General features: G+C 39.8%; 2 protein-coding genes across 6 annotated transcripts in view; one reads left to right on the forward strand and one right to left on the reverse strand.

Moving 5' to 3' along the window:
* The window catches only part of dock8 (dedicator of cytokinesis 8), a 53,835-nt gene extending 38,291 nt beyond the window's left edge, over positions 1-15,544 (reverse strand). For 3 of the 4 annotated variants that reach the window (XM_013914415.1, XM_005721983.2, XM_013914420.1), the window contains exons 1-2: positions 15,202-15,544; positions 3,358-3,457 (exon numbers count right to left, since the gene is read on the reverse strand). In XM_013914415.1, the coding sequence (XP_013769869.1) occupies positions 3,358-3,457; positions 15,202-15,254 (153 nt within the window). In that variant the 5' untranslated portion in view covers positions 15,255-15,544. Of the gene's footprint in view, positions 1-1,490; positions 1,525-3,357; positions 3,458-15,201 lie in introns of those variants that run through there. The other variant, XM_013914421.1, reaches the window with a different exon arrangement.
* The window catches only part of cbwd (COBW domain containing), a 25,773-nt gene continuing 17,953 nt past the window's right edge, over positions 9,408-17,227 (forward strand). Inside the window, exon 1 of one of the 2 annotated variants that reach the window (XM_013914427.1) lies at positions 9,408-9,418. The gene's annotated coding sequence lies outside the window, so the exon portion shown is untranslated. The remainder of the gene's footprint in view (positions 9,419-17,227) is intronic. The other variant, XM_005721982.1, reaches the window with a different exon arrangement.

A 17,227-nucleotide genomic window follows, 5' to 3' on the forward strand; every position in this document is an offset into this window, starting at 1 on the left:
GAGCACAACTGATGAGATAGCGCACCACACATCCTTTTTTGTCGTGCATTGCTGACTGTGGTCGTTAAAAAAATAAACAAAACAAACAAAAAAGGAACCTGCATGGAGCAGGTGTCACTGCAGCAAACTGGGCAGACCTCCAATCTGATAATCATCAGGGGTTAGCTGAGGTAGGACAAAGGTTTAGAACCATATCCTATAATGGCTACATTTTCCAGACCAATTTTAAGCCTAGTCCCAGACGGAAAGCTTTTTTTTTTTTTTTTTAGTTTTTTAGTTTTTTTGTTGTTGTTGATGGAAATATTTTTAGTGACTGTGCTTAATCTGAGCCATGTAAATGGGCTAAATGTCATAATGAAAAATTACTAAAAAGAAAAAAAACCCAAAACTGATGAACAATAAAAGGAAGCCATTCTAAGAGTATGAATTTGAACAAGAACAGTCAGACGTTTTTTTAGAAGAATATTTCAGCTTTCAGTCACGCGGACTGTCCCATACAGGTAAAATACAGATAGCCTGTCAAAAACTGTGAGAGAAAGTGTGTCTTCAGGCAGACAGGAAACAGGGGGCCAAACCAGCCACTGCTATAGACAGTAAAAGATAACATGTATACACATAAGAGGTGGAAATACCTGCAGAAAAACATGAGTCACTGCTGTGCTTAACTTTTAAAAGCTGAGCAAATTCCATTTGCCTTCAGACATGTTTTTGCACATCAACCCACCCTAAGGGATATTTTTCCTCCACTAAGCAACGACGAGCATGTTGTTGCACACGGCCGATTATTAATGCTTAGCATGCAACACATGACAAAAGAATACACAGACAGCCAGAAGGAAGAACTATATCATTATTGTTTTAAATGAGAGGGCTCCGGTATAAAAAAAACTAACTCCTCCTCTCTACAGAGGACAACCTCAGTAGTACCATTATAGTAGCAAACTTCATCTGACTCCATGTGCATTTCTCTGGCTGTATGCCTCAAAGTTCAAAGAATCATTGTAACGTGGCCTCTTTTTCTTGTTTGGTATGGAGGCTAACAAAAACAAATGAATGCAAATCTATGCATGCCTCTGATCAGTGCCTGCTGCTCTGTGGAGTCAGAGGTGCCAGCAAGAATCCAGCTTTCCTTGCAAAGCCAACAGCCACCAGACGTTTTTGACAAACTTGATCACAGGTGCAATAATTGCAGTAAAAACCATGAACGGCTGGAAGATGTGACAAAACTCAGTGAAGAATGTGCATAAATGATTAAATAAGACAAGCTTTTTTAAAAACAAAAAAAACAAATAAAGCATTTTCATGTAAAAATGACCATTTTTAGAAGCACATTACTGCTGTCGATATACAGGAGGAACACAGAAAAAAGAAACAGATGTAAAGAACCCAAGAGAAAATAAAGCTACAGAAAACATGACAGAAGATATGTGAGCAAAATCTCACTCTAATTTCACAAAAAGACTGAGCTCAAGCCGACATCGCAAACTTACCCTGCTGAAAACTGAACACCATAAAAAGGAAGTGTACAAAATGGCGCACTCCGGATATGGGGAACCTACACTGTGTACCTACTGGCGCTCAGTGCTTTTGAGTGAAACTAAGCCACAGTGCAATGCACAGAACCCCTTTAAAGTGGGCTCCATAGACCTAGCAGCTTAAAGCAAACCATCAGCATTAGCAAAAATAAATCAGAAGCCACAGAGTCAATGCTTTAATTGGAGCCTGACTGTTTAGAGACCCACAAAACGTTTAGACATCAGTTTTAGACATTACAGTTCTCAGCTGAAAGGGACAAAACCACAAAACACTGAAGGAAGTGACATCAGCAAGGCGTCCCTCCATCAACTGGTGTTTCAACAGACAGGAACAGAAACTAGAGATACATACATGTGCATGCTGCTCTCTCACACACACACACACGCGCACACACACACACACACACACACACACACACACACGCACGCACGCACGCACGCACGCACACAGACGGACTGCAAGCTTTTAAGTTTGTTAATGTCTCTGACCAGGCAGCAGTTTCAACTCAGGTTCAGTCAATATTAACGTAGTGATCCGCATAACAACTGCAGCAACAAGCACCCCTCCCTCATCCCTGTGCTAGACGGGACTGCTGAATAATGTAAAACTATCATCCCAGAGATTATGGTATTAAAAATCCTCTCCCGCATCCCAAATCCGGACATATTGAAGATTTGCCTGGGTAAGCTGCAAGGTAGGCAGCGCCCATCCAGTGCCTGTCAGTATCCAAGGCACTGACCCATTTCTCAAGCAGGTTACAGATTAACCATGCTGCATGCTACAAGCTGGGTCGGGACAGCTGGCTCAAGTACTTCTCCTCAAGACCTGTCAGCCAGAAAGCTCAAGAATCATTACTAAAATAAAAAATAAAAAAAACAGCCCAAAAAAAACATTATTTAAGGGTTCAAGCTCTGTCACTCAAACACAAATATATGTCACAAGACTTAACAACTGCAAGCTTTAGAGAACTTTACGTGAGAGAAATGTAGGGCGACACAGAAGAAAAGATGCGAGGAAAAGACAGAAATAGAAGAAAAGCGAGAAGACTGAGAGCAGAACATATAAAGCTGGGAGGCAGAGACAGAGGTTCAGAGGGTACTACAGAGAGTGCAGCGGGAGCAAATCCCCGCAAAGGATTACTGTGCATCATTCTGTCTGTAGGCAGGGATCGTTCTCTGTCACGCTTCAAATGAGGAGAGTAGAAAACAACCTGCCATAACGACTTTCAAGTCTTTTCAGTATGTGCTACGTTTTTCAACGCATGTTAAGCCAAAGAGCAGCGTCAGGCCAGTGTAAACGGCTATGCAGGCAGCTCTTTGCAAAAGCAGCAGCTCATGCTGTAGAAGAACTGTTTCAGGATTCAAAGCATAATCTTCAAGGTGAGACACCACACCGAGTCAGACAGTCCCAGAGCTAATGACAGCAAAGGCAGGATGTGAAAATGATACACTTATAACTCTCCAGTGGTATAAGCAGAATCACTAAAGCAGCATAAGAGGAAGCCACTCCACTGATGTTTTAGTCACAGCATGATTTTTTTCCCACTTCAACTAGGATTTCATCACTACTGCTCTAGTACAAGGGAAGTAATAATATATAGATATAATATTACAGCACACTTAACATGTTACGCATTTGAATAAGGAAATATAAGCATAACTGGGAAAAAATACTTATAAAAAAAAAAGTTCATATTGCTAACATTCCTTTCCTGAGACCTGCCTGCAGTTCAAATCTGGATGATATGACAATTTCCTGCTGAATAAAACAAAAGACTAAACTCCAAAAGCAAAAGAATTCTTTTAACAGAAGGAAACTCACCACAGTAAGCCACACTGTGGCCGAAGCGTTAGAGTTGGTTCGGCTGTGATGCAAGCCATGGTTCCCACCAAAGTGTTTCCTGATCTCTGCAGAAGAGTGCCTGAAACAAAATGTTAGAAAACACAGATTTATAAGGTTTTGTGTTCATGAGCCAGAGTATCCTATTTGTGTGCTGTTTTAAAGGGAATGTTTGCTTTAAAACAAGCATTAAAAACTCTACAACCTCATCTTTTGTGTATAATTCCAACCACATGCACACATAGTGTATCTTAATGACAGATGCAACAGCACCAATTCCACAATTGTTCTTAGTCGAATCGGCCAGCCATGGTGTTCCTATTCAACTATTGTTCACTCTCTACAGAAGCCCACCGCTGCTGGCTGTGTAGAGGCTTTGTCATGCTTGCGTTGAATGATATGGTGTCCCGCTGTAAGGGTCAGAGCAAGCAGGAAATCAACATGACACAAGAATGGAGTACTATTCAAATATGTTGGGTAGATGGTGTTTGTGTTTGCCTGTAGCTTTTACCAATAAGAAGGGAGAACAGTGCCCTGATTTTCTGCACACATTCCATCTCCATGATACGGCCACTAATACACTAGTTACTTATTTCTAATTAATCCACCATATCACTGGAGCCCCACCCAAATCTGCGCAACAGCAGCTCAGTAACAAAACCCCAGTCTGTGTATGTATGTGTAAGTATATGTCATTTTGAGTTTTCTCGTGTGCGTCTTCTGTTAAATTTACTCCATTTTCTGTGTATTGTTGCATATGCAAGCGTCAGAAAGAGTTTATTGTAACGCTGACGCACAGGGAAGCGTTAGAGGGCAAAGACTTGAGCAAATGGGTCACATTCCCGACTGCTTCGCCTGTGGTCAGTCTCACGGGTTCAGTAAGTCCCCTTGGCCATTGTTACAACATCGCTGTTACTAATTATCACCGCAAACTAATAGCAAATGCTGTAAAGGAATGCCAGTATGTCAAAACCACTGAAGCTACAGAATCATGGAGCATGCACAATCTGATGAGCACTTTCATGGAAATTTCGAAAAAGAATTACAAAACAAGTACAATTTTCAAAGCTTAAAAACAAACTGGGATAATATGAATACTAACAACATGACACACAGTATTGTGCAAGGCTTGAGCCAAGCCCCATTTCTTTATATTTCCTCAGAAAATGTGAAATGGGTGCAGGGATGTACTGAAACACATAAACATGCATGTAAATACAGTACATCAGGCAAAATCAGAGCTTGCACAGTTCTAATAAGCTTAAAAATCAATACATGGCATGAAAACCTTTATTCAATAATGTTGATGTCCTGGCACTGGGGAGGACGATCCATGACTGATGATGTTCTATTGTGTATTTTTCTATCCATGTATGCTTTTACTATACTGGCAATGCGTTTCATTGTAATCAAAAATGAAGTTGTTGCCAATCATATACTTTCAAGATGGCATTACATGATGGATCAAAATCTGATGGTACTTTTCTGTGTTCATAATTCCACCCCCAACACCATGGCTGAAAAGCAACTCTAAACCATGACAGAGGCATCTCTCAGGCCCTCTTTGAGATCTTTACTAGATTTTTTCCCATTTCCTAAAGGAATGACTTTCAGATACTGTTCATCTGCTGCAGCTATTGTCCCCTAGGCCTGCCACTTCTTCTTTTGTCCTCCACTTGTCCAGTTTCCTCAAATATTTTAAGGAGGCGATGCACAATATGCCAAGCATCGCAAAAACCAAATTCATTTGTGATTCATGTGGTTCACTGGTTCATCCCCTTTCCCCCATCACCATCCCTCTGAAAATCATCAGGTAGAAGAACTAGACTAAAAATTACTGCAAAACCAGACAATGTCCAACAAAAAAAAAACCAAACAAAAAACTTGGACAGCCTGGAAATCTATTGCTCAAGATCACTTTAAAAGTTACAAGAAAGTCTGGCTGCTTGGAAATAAGAGGCGGATTAAGACTTTTAAACTGTACTGAGCTAACAACATGACATACTATGATTATAAATGTGTTTACTATACTTGAGCGAGCCTGTTTCAGTCATGCTGTTTATAACACGTTCTCCTCCCCCTCTAAAGCACATAATATGCTGAGTCAATAAAATAACTGAATGCCAGAAAAGGTCATGGCATGGGTGGGAAAACAGTATACAAATTTACACAAAGGCCAAAGTCCAGCACTGCAGCAGCATTTTTATTTAAAGCCATAGCTAGCTGCTCACGGCCATTAAAACAGAGTTTTAAGAAAGTGGTGCTGCACAATAAGTAAAAAGAATTAATTGTGTACATTAAAAAACAAACACATATTGCAGCAATATGCTTGTAAAATAATCACACGAGCCAGATTAGAGGACACACACCCACACGAACAGGTACAGCTGATCAATTGACCAGATTAGCAACAGCAACACCAATGCAATGCAAAAAAAAGCTTTGCATTCATGGTTTAAAATATATTTTAACCACTATGCAAGTCAAAATACAGCTGCGGCCTGATTATAGTCTACAAAGTTACACACACATATCATAAAAACGCTCACACCTCATGTCTGCTCAGTATACGCACACAATCATATGGCGGTATCTAGTGAACAAGTGTAGAGCAGTATGTTTGTCCCTCGCAAGATAACACTGTGGACACTGGTTGTGGAGGACTCTCGCATACACACCTTTACCCTGTACCTCCATATCAATAAACTAATCTCTGTTCGCTCTCCTTAAAGGGAATGTGCCAGGTTACAGTTTTAGTATGTAATATGTCAGAACTGCATACACAGATGAGGTTTAAAAGGGGCTGCAGTATAATAAGCTTTAAAAAAAAAATCTATTTGTGGAGACCTAAGTGACACACACACAAAAAGAAATCACCCACCTCAAATGCCTCTTCTTCTGTCATGTTGTCTCTTTGAAATCAGAATAAGCCACTGTTGAGATTTTCATGACAAAACTAATAAAAAAATCCAATAAGGCTGAGGCTTTTTTGTCCAAAAGCAGATTGTCTGGTGGGTGTATTGAGTTTATACCCAAGACGATATAAACTCTGTAATAACCCTTCTCATTACATGAGACTTTATAAAGACATGCCCTTAACCACTCTAACTTGTGCCATTTCTACATATCTTCCACTGGTACTTTCTAGCTCATACAACCTAATAACACATACTGTACATAAAGTATAGCTAATATATGCACATGGGTCCATGTGCTACTACGCATTCACTGATACAGATTAAGTGCCCGTCTATAAAAAGACAAGGCAAGTAAAACAGTATTCAGATCCAAGCAGGCATTTTTTTTTACCACTACACAAACAGCTTGACACAGCAGACAGCATCTGTGTCTCTCTTCAGTGGTGATGGGTCTTGGCATCCTTTGCTACATAAAACCAAAGCTGCTTTTGTTAGGAAAGATAAAAACAGAGCTTTGGTCACTTAAGCAAAATAACACCAAAAACAGCTTGCATCACTGATCTAGCAAAAACTGGTATCTGATTGTGGTTTTAGTAAGACATCATAAAGACACAATTCCTGGAAAAAGGAATTGCTTCTTGTGGATCAACCCAGAGACAAAAAACTTTATAAAGGGACAAATATTTGATTTTAAGCAATACTTGCCACTACTGGAAGCACTGAAAAGTTCATGAACAGGGTTGAATAAAAGTCAAGACTCTAAGAGCAAAAAAATGTTCACTGTAGGACCTTTCATCAAATCTATCAGATCCTGCTGAGTAAAGAAAAGTACTGAAATAGCTTTGGTTTAAACCAGCTTCTCATACAGAACTGCAAGCCTGAGATCTCTGAGAATACCAACAGTGGTGCTGCCAACTTCCACTGTGCTCTTATGTCTTGCCCTAAAAAAGTAACCAGACACTAGATCATCTTTAGACACTTTGTTACTAGCAGCCTATATCAATATGGTGTGCACTGTACTCTTAAAAAGAATTGAGGAAACCAGACAATTGGAGGACAACTGTGGCAGACATAAAACTGCAACAGATGAACAGTATCTAAAAGTCAGGTCTTTAACAGGACTCAGACTATATCTGATGAAGCCGATGCGCCATCAGAAATAGTCTCAGTGGAAAAGTAGCTGACAATCAGTGACAGGTTTTTATAAAGTTTTGAATGCATAATAATGACTTTTGGTTAGAGTCATTGTCAGTATGTACAGAGAAGGTGAGGAAACAAGTAGATTCTAAGTGTCTACAGCCATCTGTAAAACAGTGCAGACTCTGTCATGGTTTGTGCATTTCAGCTAATGGTGTGAGATCTTGTCAAAATTATTGGAATTATGAACTAAGAAAAGCACCATCAGATTTGATCCACCGTGCAATACCAACAGGGAAGCATCTGAGTGGCAACAGCTTAATTATGATACCAATGTAGGTTGCCAAATTAGTGTGGAAGAGCGAAAATGTCTGCATATTGTGTGCTTGTGTTTTATGTTGATGTGATTGTTTTCATGTGGTGTGTACAAATGTCTGACTTCCACTGCAAGCCAATTTCCCCATAGGGAAATCGATCAGAGCCCAAACCTCAACATTACTGAAGCAGCGATGATGACTGAGAACGGAACAACAGGCAGCAAAGATGTTCATACCAAATATTGACTTTCCAAGTTCTTAGAATTGTACAATATGTTTATTTGCAGATGTTTCAATAAACCTCTGCACCCATTTCCCTAGTAAAGTTTAAAGAACTAAAGGCTGATTCAAGACCTTTCCACATTACTGTATATACCTACTTTTAACCTTAGCTAGATCCTTACAATACATTTTCATTCACCTACTCACACAAACTCTCAGCCACCACCATCATGTAAGGTGCCTGGCTCCTACTGGGGTGAATTTGTGGATGCCAGGAATCAAAAGCATCCAAAAGACTCCAATGTTTAAGCATTCACCATTTCCTATTTAATCCAATCTTGGAGACATCACGCACCTACAGTGGTGTGAAAAAGTGTTTGCCCCCTTCCTGATTTCCTCTTTTTTGTATATTTGTCACTCTTAAATGTTTCAGATCATCAAACAATACATGGGCCTGTGTGAAAAAAAAGTGATTGCCCCCTAAACCTAATAGCTGGTTGGGCCACCACCACCACCACCACCACCACCACCACCACAACAACAACAACAACTGCAATCAAGCATTTGCAATAACTGGAGGAAATTTAGCCCACTCATCTTTGCAGAATTGTTGTAATTCAGCCACACTGGAAGGTTTTCGAGCATGGACTGCCTTTTTATGGTCATGCCACAGCATCTCAATCAGATTCAGGTCAGAACTGACCTAGGCCACTCTAAAGTCTTTGTTTTTTTTAAGCTGTTCAGAGGTGGACTTGGTGGTTTGTTTTGGATCATTGTCCTGCTGCAGAACCCAAGTGCGCTTCAGCTTGAGTTTACAAACACATGGCCAGATATTCTCCTTCAGGATGTTTTGGTACTGACGCAGCAACACAGCCCGAGACCATCACACTACCAGCACCATAGTTTACTTTTGGTATGATGTTCCTTTCCTCAAACCTTCCAAAAAGTTCTTTTTTTTTGTCAAATGTGAAACAAGCCTTTGTGTTCTTTTTTGCTCAGCAATGTTTTGCGTCTTGGAACTCTGCCATGGATGCCATTTCCATAGTCCCTCTCTTTTTCTTTTTCTTTTTTAAAATCGTGGAACTATGAACTCTGACCTTAACTGAGACATGTGACGCCTGCGGTTCTTTAATGTCATTCTGGGTTCTTTTGCAACCTCCTGGATGAGTCGTCGTGGTCTTGGAGTAATTTTGGTAGGCCGGTCACTCCTGGAAAAAGCTTCACCACTCTTCCAAGTTTTCTCCATTTGTGTATAATGGCGCTCACTTTGGTTCAATTGAGTCTCAAAGTTTTAGAAACTGATTTGTAACCCTTTCCAGACTGACAGAGAGTGACTTTGTTTCTCAGGTCTTTCTTCAGATCGTGGCATGATGTGTTGCTTTTCAAGATCTTTTAGCCTGCTTCACTTTGTCAGACAGGTTTTCTTTAAGCGATTTCTTGATTCAGCAGGTCCGCCAGTAATCAGGCCCGAGTGTGTTTAGGGAAACTCAGCCTTACAAAAATGTGGTTAATCAAATTCATGATTTAACAAGAGAAGCAGTTACTTTTTCACACAAGACCAGGTAGGTTTGGTTAACTTTTCTCCCTTAATTAAATTTAAAAACTGCATTTTGTACAACTCAATTTCAGTTCAATTCAATTATATTTACATAGTGAGTGAGAAAGGTGACTGAAGAAGAAACACTCATGCATCATGGGAATTCCCCAGGAGCCTACGCCTATTGCAGCATAACTAAGGGAGGATCCAGCCCCAGCTATATGCTTTATCAAAAAGGAGAGAGTGTTTTTGATAAGCCTGATCTTAAAAGTAGAGACGGTGTCTGTGTCCCAAATCCAAAGTGGAAGCTGCATGGTTCCACAGATGATCTGAAACATGCAAGTATAACAAATATGCAAAACACTAAGAAATCAGAAAGGGGGCTAATACTTTTTCACGACTGCTAATTTTGTCATCATTTTTGCATAATTTTTGTCAACTCTGGGGACATAAACCTCCTTTATTCTACATTTCATTGTGTAATTATAAGCAGAAATGAAATAGAAAGCATTTGAGGTGCAATGCAGTACAAAAAAGCAGCAAAAAAGCAAGGTGGCAACTTAAAAAAATAATATAAAAATTGTTTTTTTTTTAAATCTAAAAGTAACTTATGATTTCACCATTATATTGCCTGAATTACTGTATATATATTCAGTTTTACAGTAACCAGGTTACCACAGTGCATATGAAAACATTGTTTGAGTTTCTATGTAACTTAATATCTTTGAGTAACCTTATTGTGTGTGTTTGTAGTGTTACTGACGGACACATAAAACATGCTTATAGGCTTTTTAGATCACGCTAAACCTCAATTAAAACTTCTCATAAATTCTCCTTTTGGGGACATGACATTTGAATCACTATTAAGAAAGCATTTTCCTAGCTGAACACAAAGCCTGAAGACAATCATTAAAAGTAGTTTTCTTTGCCTTTTTTCTCCCCAAGTGATGATTTTAGAAAATTTAATCAACACTGATGAGGACGGCACTATCAAAACAGCTGCTCCCCGGGAGTCAGCATGAAGCCACTGTTGAACTGCTGATGAGAGATCAGGCTCAGTGCTAAGACACAACAAGCCTCACACTATAATCATGTTATTTGTTAGTAAAAGGGCTTAAAATGCCTCACAAGTCATACTGTGCAGACAAAATGCTGCAATTACAATAAAACCCTAGCTTACCATCATTAATCAGCTTTGATATTTTTCAATTATAAACACAGTTGATTCGTTCATACCTTATTAGACAAAAAAATTGGTGAATGACAACATGCTTGAATAATTAGACATTTACAGTCTGTAAGACACTGAGATAGACTTCCTTAATGGATCAGCTGTTACGATATTGTCAGCATTATTTTCACTGTCATACTATGACAATGACATTGTTCTTAAGAAAAAATAAGATTCTCCTTTTCAAAGACACTGAGACTGGACAGCAAGGCTAAATATCTTATCATTTATCAGACATAAATCATTTTTGTTGAAGCTGCTTTGTGGGTTAAATATATACACAAGATGTCAGGTACGCCCCTCATTGGTCAGTAAACAATGGGTTACTTTTATCAGATGACACAGGGGAATTATAGAGTACTGTAAAAAGTCTCGGGCTGCCCCTGTTTTCCTTATATTTAGCTTCCAAGGAACCAGACTTTCTTGCAGTTTTTTTAAATGGTCTTGAAAAATAGCTCTCTAGGCTTTCTGAAGTTCTTTTAAACCTTTTCTTTGGACATTATCTGCTTTTTCAACAGTTTTCAATCTATTTCTTTTATCTGAACATTTTTAGCAGAAAGTTTTATTTGTTGACCCACTTATCACTGATGTATGAATCATTCGAACATACGTACCTAACTCAAGAGACCTTAAGTTGTGCCTACACATAATAGACAACTTAGGAAAGACTCAATTTTAAATTGTATCTTTTGGGTACTTTATTACTCACAGTCTGTCAGAAAAACACCAAATCTTTCCCAGTTCTTTAGTTGAATCTCTCAAAAGCACAATAGAAGAAGCTTTTAAAACTATTTACAGCAGATAATGACTTTCAAATACTGTTTAAGTCCCTGAGTAATAGGAAATAAAATTCAGCAGTCAAGAAGTCATTCTTCAGCAAGGGAAACAAGGAGAAAAGGCCAAGTGATGACTCTAAGTTTTAAAGTTGTGGTTCAAATGGTCAACATGCACAATATGTACAACAGTGCCTGTAAAACATGGTGGAGGCTCTGTCATGATTTGGCGCCGAATTTCAGCCGGTGTTAGAGATCTTGTCAAAATGGATGGAATTATGAACACAGAAAAGCACCACCAGATTTTGATTCACCATGCAGTACCATCTAGGAAGCATCTGATTGGTGACAGCTTAATTTATCAGCTTTGACAATAATACCAAACAAATAGAAAACGCTGAGTCACGGATTGGCCTCCCCAGAGCCTAGACCTCAGCATTATTGAAGCAGTGTGTTATTATCTTGACAAAGAACAGAATAAGAGACAACATCCAAAGAAGAGCTTCGAATGTCCTTCAAGAAGCCTGAAGAACTTTTCCCGAAGACTGCTAAACAAAATGGCAAGAAAGCTTGCTAAAGTAAGTTCAGGCTGTGTTGAAGATTAAAGGTGGAGAATATTCAAACTCCACACAGGACAGGTGGTGGAAACCCAGGACCTTCTTGCTGTGAGGAAATACTGTTAATCCCCACACCACACCTACTTGTAGAGCAAGAACCCTTTACCCCAAAGAAGTAGGCCCCTTTTTGTTATGTCATACATTGCAGGTCTCCACTTGCCATGTGTGCATATGGTGTATTCCTTCCAGCTTTTTAGAAATCAATACCCAAGTGTTTCTCAGACAGAGTCTGCTTCTACCCCCTTCCTCACAGCAACATCTCTGATCAATAAGCCCCAGAGATGGCAAGTTTGATTACTCCCACCAAGCATAAAATTATCTATATTAGCAAGACATAGGTAGATCCTTGAACCTTTAAAACCCTCTCCCTCCTATCAGTGTTTTTCCTTAATCTGAGCAGGGGAGGAAACACAGGAAAACAGACAGAAGTGTGGTATAAATGACAAGAGCAGGAAAGCAGACCAAAGGGATGCCCCCAGTGTGCATCTCATACTATCATATGTCTCCAGACTTAATGGGCCTTAGTGCTATCAGCACAATCACGACTCAGCTTCCTGTCAAAGGGAGGCACGCACAAACACAGCAGTCATTTAGCAAGGCTCAGGTCACAGGCAGGCTCAAAGCATGAAAAACTGGCTGTAAGGAATTATAATTTCCAGCTTAGTCCGACTGCTTTATCTGCACACATTTAGCCAAAGTTTGTAGGAAACTGCTTTTTTTTGGACACTCCACTGGCTCATAACTCAGTGGCCCACCAACAGACAGGCAGGTTCACAGATGTCATTAGCTAAAAAACCCAGAGGAAATCAGATGAAATTCAATCTAGATCCCCCCTCCTCGCTGAAGCGTATTGAAAGACAGAGGCCCAGCATCTACAGCTGTCCTCACACCTGTTACCATATGCTCTTCAGTCCAATCACATTCAATCTCGGAATATTAAATGTCCAGCAGCTACCTAGAGTCTACGCAAAAAAACTGGACACTCAGCTCATGTTATATTTTTGACTGACATATTTTCACTGCAGTTTTCCATTCCTCTTTTTTTTTTTTATATGCTTATGAAGAAACACGCATTTCCTGATTTTAAACTGCCATTAGCAAAAAAGTGAAGTAAAACCAGTGAGTGACTTAGTGTCCCAGGTCGCAGGATTTCCTTCGCACTCCATCCTGATAAGAGGTGCCAAGGAAGGAAGTCTTCATAATTAATATATAAAATACAAGTAACATACAAGAAGAACTCAGTAAATATGGATTTGATTTGTTGACATGGAAAATAACAGGTCTTACAGCTTACTAGTGCACAGACAGCATAGATCAGGTTCATCTTGTGACAACTGTTCCTCTTTGTTCATGTGAGCTGCTTATGTATGGACTATGTTGCCTTGCATGGCTCTCTAGGTTTTTCCCCCTTTCACATCTGACTTTAGCTTGCACTTTTTCAAACAAGTGCATTTGAACTTTAATTTCTCCAACAATTGTCCAAACAACGTTAAGTATCATGGTAGCCACAATGAGTGCAGTAGTTTGTACTCATTATCAGATTTCAAAACCAACTCGGTTAGCAGCCAGTGTGACTCATAGATTTGTGTTAAATCTTCATCAGTGTTTTCAGCATTTACTTGCCATCCACTCAAAAGCATTTCCCCCTCACCATGCATTTTCCACCATTATCAATTTCCGTGATCGACCTTGCTGTTCTCTTTTTCACTTGCATCGAGCACCTGTTTAGTCTTTATACTGACATCAGCACAAACTCAATCCCAGCCACCCCCCCTTAACTACAAGCACTTGAAAGCAAACATAACAACAGATATTTAAAGTATCTGCATCAGTGCAACAATAAGATTCTTTCAGGAGGATACAACCCTTAAGTATAATATGGGTTATAAATCAATGTGGTTCTCATGTCACATTGAATAGCAGCAGAATATCCAAAATCTAATCACAGTGAGTGTTAATCTATTCCATCGTTGCTCTTTTACTATGAAAAGGTGCTACAGTACAGCAGTCACTAATCAGTGCCTCTCTGCTGGCTCATCAGTAGATTCAGGCTGTGACCCAAGATCTCTCACATCCCTTAGCAGCTGAGCTCAGCTCTGCTCAGCACATCACATCACAGCAAGTCGTCATGATTCTTCCAGGCTATTAAAAACAAGAACATGGATTTTCTTGACTAAGTGATTTGTCAATCGACAGTATCAAACATTTGGTGTAACCAGTGTGCTCATCTTCCACAAAATATGGCTACTACTATATGGCTCTTTAAGCGTTACACATATGAAAACTTCTAAAAGCTGTATATGACCAAAAAAAAAAAAAAAAAAACTTTTCAGGGTTAAACTGATCCACACAAACTGACCTCCTCTACCATTTCAAAGGAGGCCCTACAGAACCTTATAAATATATTCCATCACAGTAGATAAATAGTGTATTTTTGTTAAATGACCCTACTGCACAGGAGGCATGGTACACAATAGACTTCCATGTACATACTTCCTCCACACCTGCTCAAGTGTCACAGCAGGAACTATGACCACATCCCTAGTCATTTATACAAGCTCTATGAGCTAGTCAGCCCTCCAAAAATACAGGAAATGGTCACATTAGTAATAGTAGATATATATAATCAGCATCCTCACGAGGAGGAAGTGACATAAATAATGTGCAAATCGTTTAGCTTGGTGATAAAAGCTCAGCATGCTGCTCAAATCTGACATGTATGTAAATAAAGAGCAAGAAATAAACAAATTCATGCATGACCGACTGAGCACATGGCTGCCACTGTAAGCTTAACACAAGTTAATCATAACCTGCCATAAATTCTCTGAGCATTTAAAGTTGCAGTAAAGTTGGCTGTTTATAATCCTCCAGGCTGCCTTCTTTTCTCTTTTGTTCCCGGGACACAGTGAATCAACCTGCAGCATTGACATTCACAACATGTGGCTGCCTGCTTCACTCTGGACTTCCCTGAAGGGGAAGTAAGACTTCACATTCACTCCTAAACCAAACCAAACCAAACCAAACCAAACCAAACCAGTGCCCCCAATACTATATTATAATTTCTCTACATTTACCTGTTGATTTTCAGAGCGAAAGCCCGCCGATCTGCGCTGCCCAGAGAAGCCATACGCGAGTCTGAAGTCCAGTCCGGCGACGGTGTCGCTGGTGGCTTTGGTGTTTTCTCGCGGTTTGGCACCGTCGCTCTCTCCGACGCACCGCTCCTCCAGCTTCGCTACAGCTCAACTGTCACACCAACGCTCATCTTGGTTGCGGCGGCAGCAGCTTAACTGGGTGTAAACTTCCGCATTTAATGAGAGCCATCCCGTGGAGACAGAGGGGGAGAGAGAGGGAGGTAGACATCGACGGTGCGAGAGTGGGAGGGGATGTGATGGGACAGGCTGGATGAGGCGCGCGCGCTCCCTCGCTGCCGTGGTGAGCTTTAACAAGCGCTTTCCTTCAGTGTGTGTGTGTGTGTGTGTGTGTGTGTGTGTGTGTGTGTGTGAGAGAGAGAGAGAAAAGCGCTGACCACTTTCGGCGTGACACTCAGACTGAGAGGGAAACTAAATAAATACACTTGTTTGATAGGTTGGCTCTGTCCAAATCCAAAAACGTCAGATTCACTTTTAACCACATCCGTAACCACATGAAGGTGCTTTAACCCAAACCCTGGCGGTGGAACCCTGAACCAAACATAGGTGTAGATTATCTCTGCTATGCATCGTGCCACCAGCATGATGGTGCACAAATCAAATCATCTGCTAAAAAAAAAGATTGCTGGTATATAAACTGTTATAAATGCCTTGCTGACCTGTAACTTGCTCAAAACAAAAAAGCTATATTGGTTTTAATGAAGATTACTGAGTAGGTGCAATAATGTAGACTCATAAGGATACAGGAAAAACAGGGCATGTCTTTATATTATGTATAACTCCATTGCTTCAGTTGATTACAGCCTATTTACCAAAAATGAACAAAGATATTAGACATTGACAAACTAACAAAAAACAAATGTAAGCATCAGGAGTTTGGGAGCTAATTAAACAGGTGGGAGCAAACTGTTTGATCATTCATTAATTGTAAAATTGTCAAAATGTTAAAAAGTCTGCAGACAATGTTTAAAACTAAGTAAAGAGCCATCTTAACGAAACCTTAGTAAGTTAAAGTATAAGTTGTTCTCTAGCATGTGGAGAGATAGTCTCTCACTAAGAGAACTAACGGTATGTTTATTGTGACAGAAAGGGTTCCATTAACTATACTGCTTCAGTGTAACCAGTGCAAAGCACCTAATGTTCAAAAAGCACACACACTTCTTCCACCTCACGGTATTAGCTTAAATCTGATAACAGTGCTATTGTTCCAACCTTTTCTCTCCCACTTCTTGTTGTATATCTCAAGTGTTCCTGAGTATGTAACCTCTAAAAAGTGTAAAGTTTTTTAACAACACATTTTTGGGGGGAGGATATTTTTCACTATTCTCCATGTTTCACCCCAGTTTTTAGCCACAAAAACAAGAAATTATGCAATCCAGAAGTAACAAGTTCCTATGGGAGTCTATGCTATGGTGCCGTTTTGCTTGGTCTAAGCCTCACAAACACTGGAAAACACATCAAAGGGATACACACACACACACAAAGAAAAGAAAAGAAAATCTAAACAGAACATAACTGTCTTGTTTTGGAGTGTAGCAGAGCTCAGCAGCAGAGTACAAGAACAAATGATGAGCTGTTTATTTTAGACTGTTACAAAGCCCATAATAACATACATTCCAAAATGGAAACAAAGTATGGTCCACAATTGCCAAGAAACATACAAACAAGGACAGGGATACACACAGAGAAGCAGATGGACAGGTAGCAGTGTAAGTACAAAAAGAGGCTTTAATTATGCATACAGAGGCAATAAAAATCAAAGAAGAGGGGAAAGACTTGGGTAACCAAAAACAGCTGTTGCTAATCAAGGATAAGAAGCTACAGGAAGTAAAAGTAAATAGAAGACAGGAGAGGCAAATCAAAATAAAACATACTAATCTGAAAGACATCACTTTTCAAGTGTCTCACACAGACACTTGACAATACAAGGAGATAACACAGTGAGACTACA

The sequence above is a fragment of the Pundamilia nyererei genome, unplaced genomic scaffold (genome assembly GCF_000239375.1).
Source record: "Pundamilia nyererei isolate P.nyererei 1_Seehausen unplaced genomic scaffold, PunNye1.0 scaffold00006, whole genome shotgun sequence".
Lineage (NCBI taxonomy): Eukaryota > Metazoa > Chordata > Actinopteri > Cichliformes > Cichlidae > Pundamilia > Pundamilia nyererei.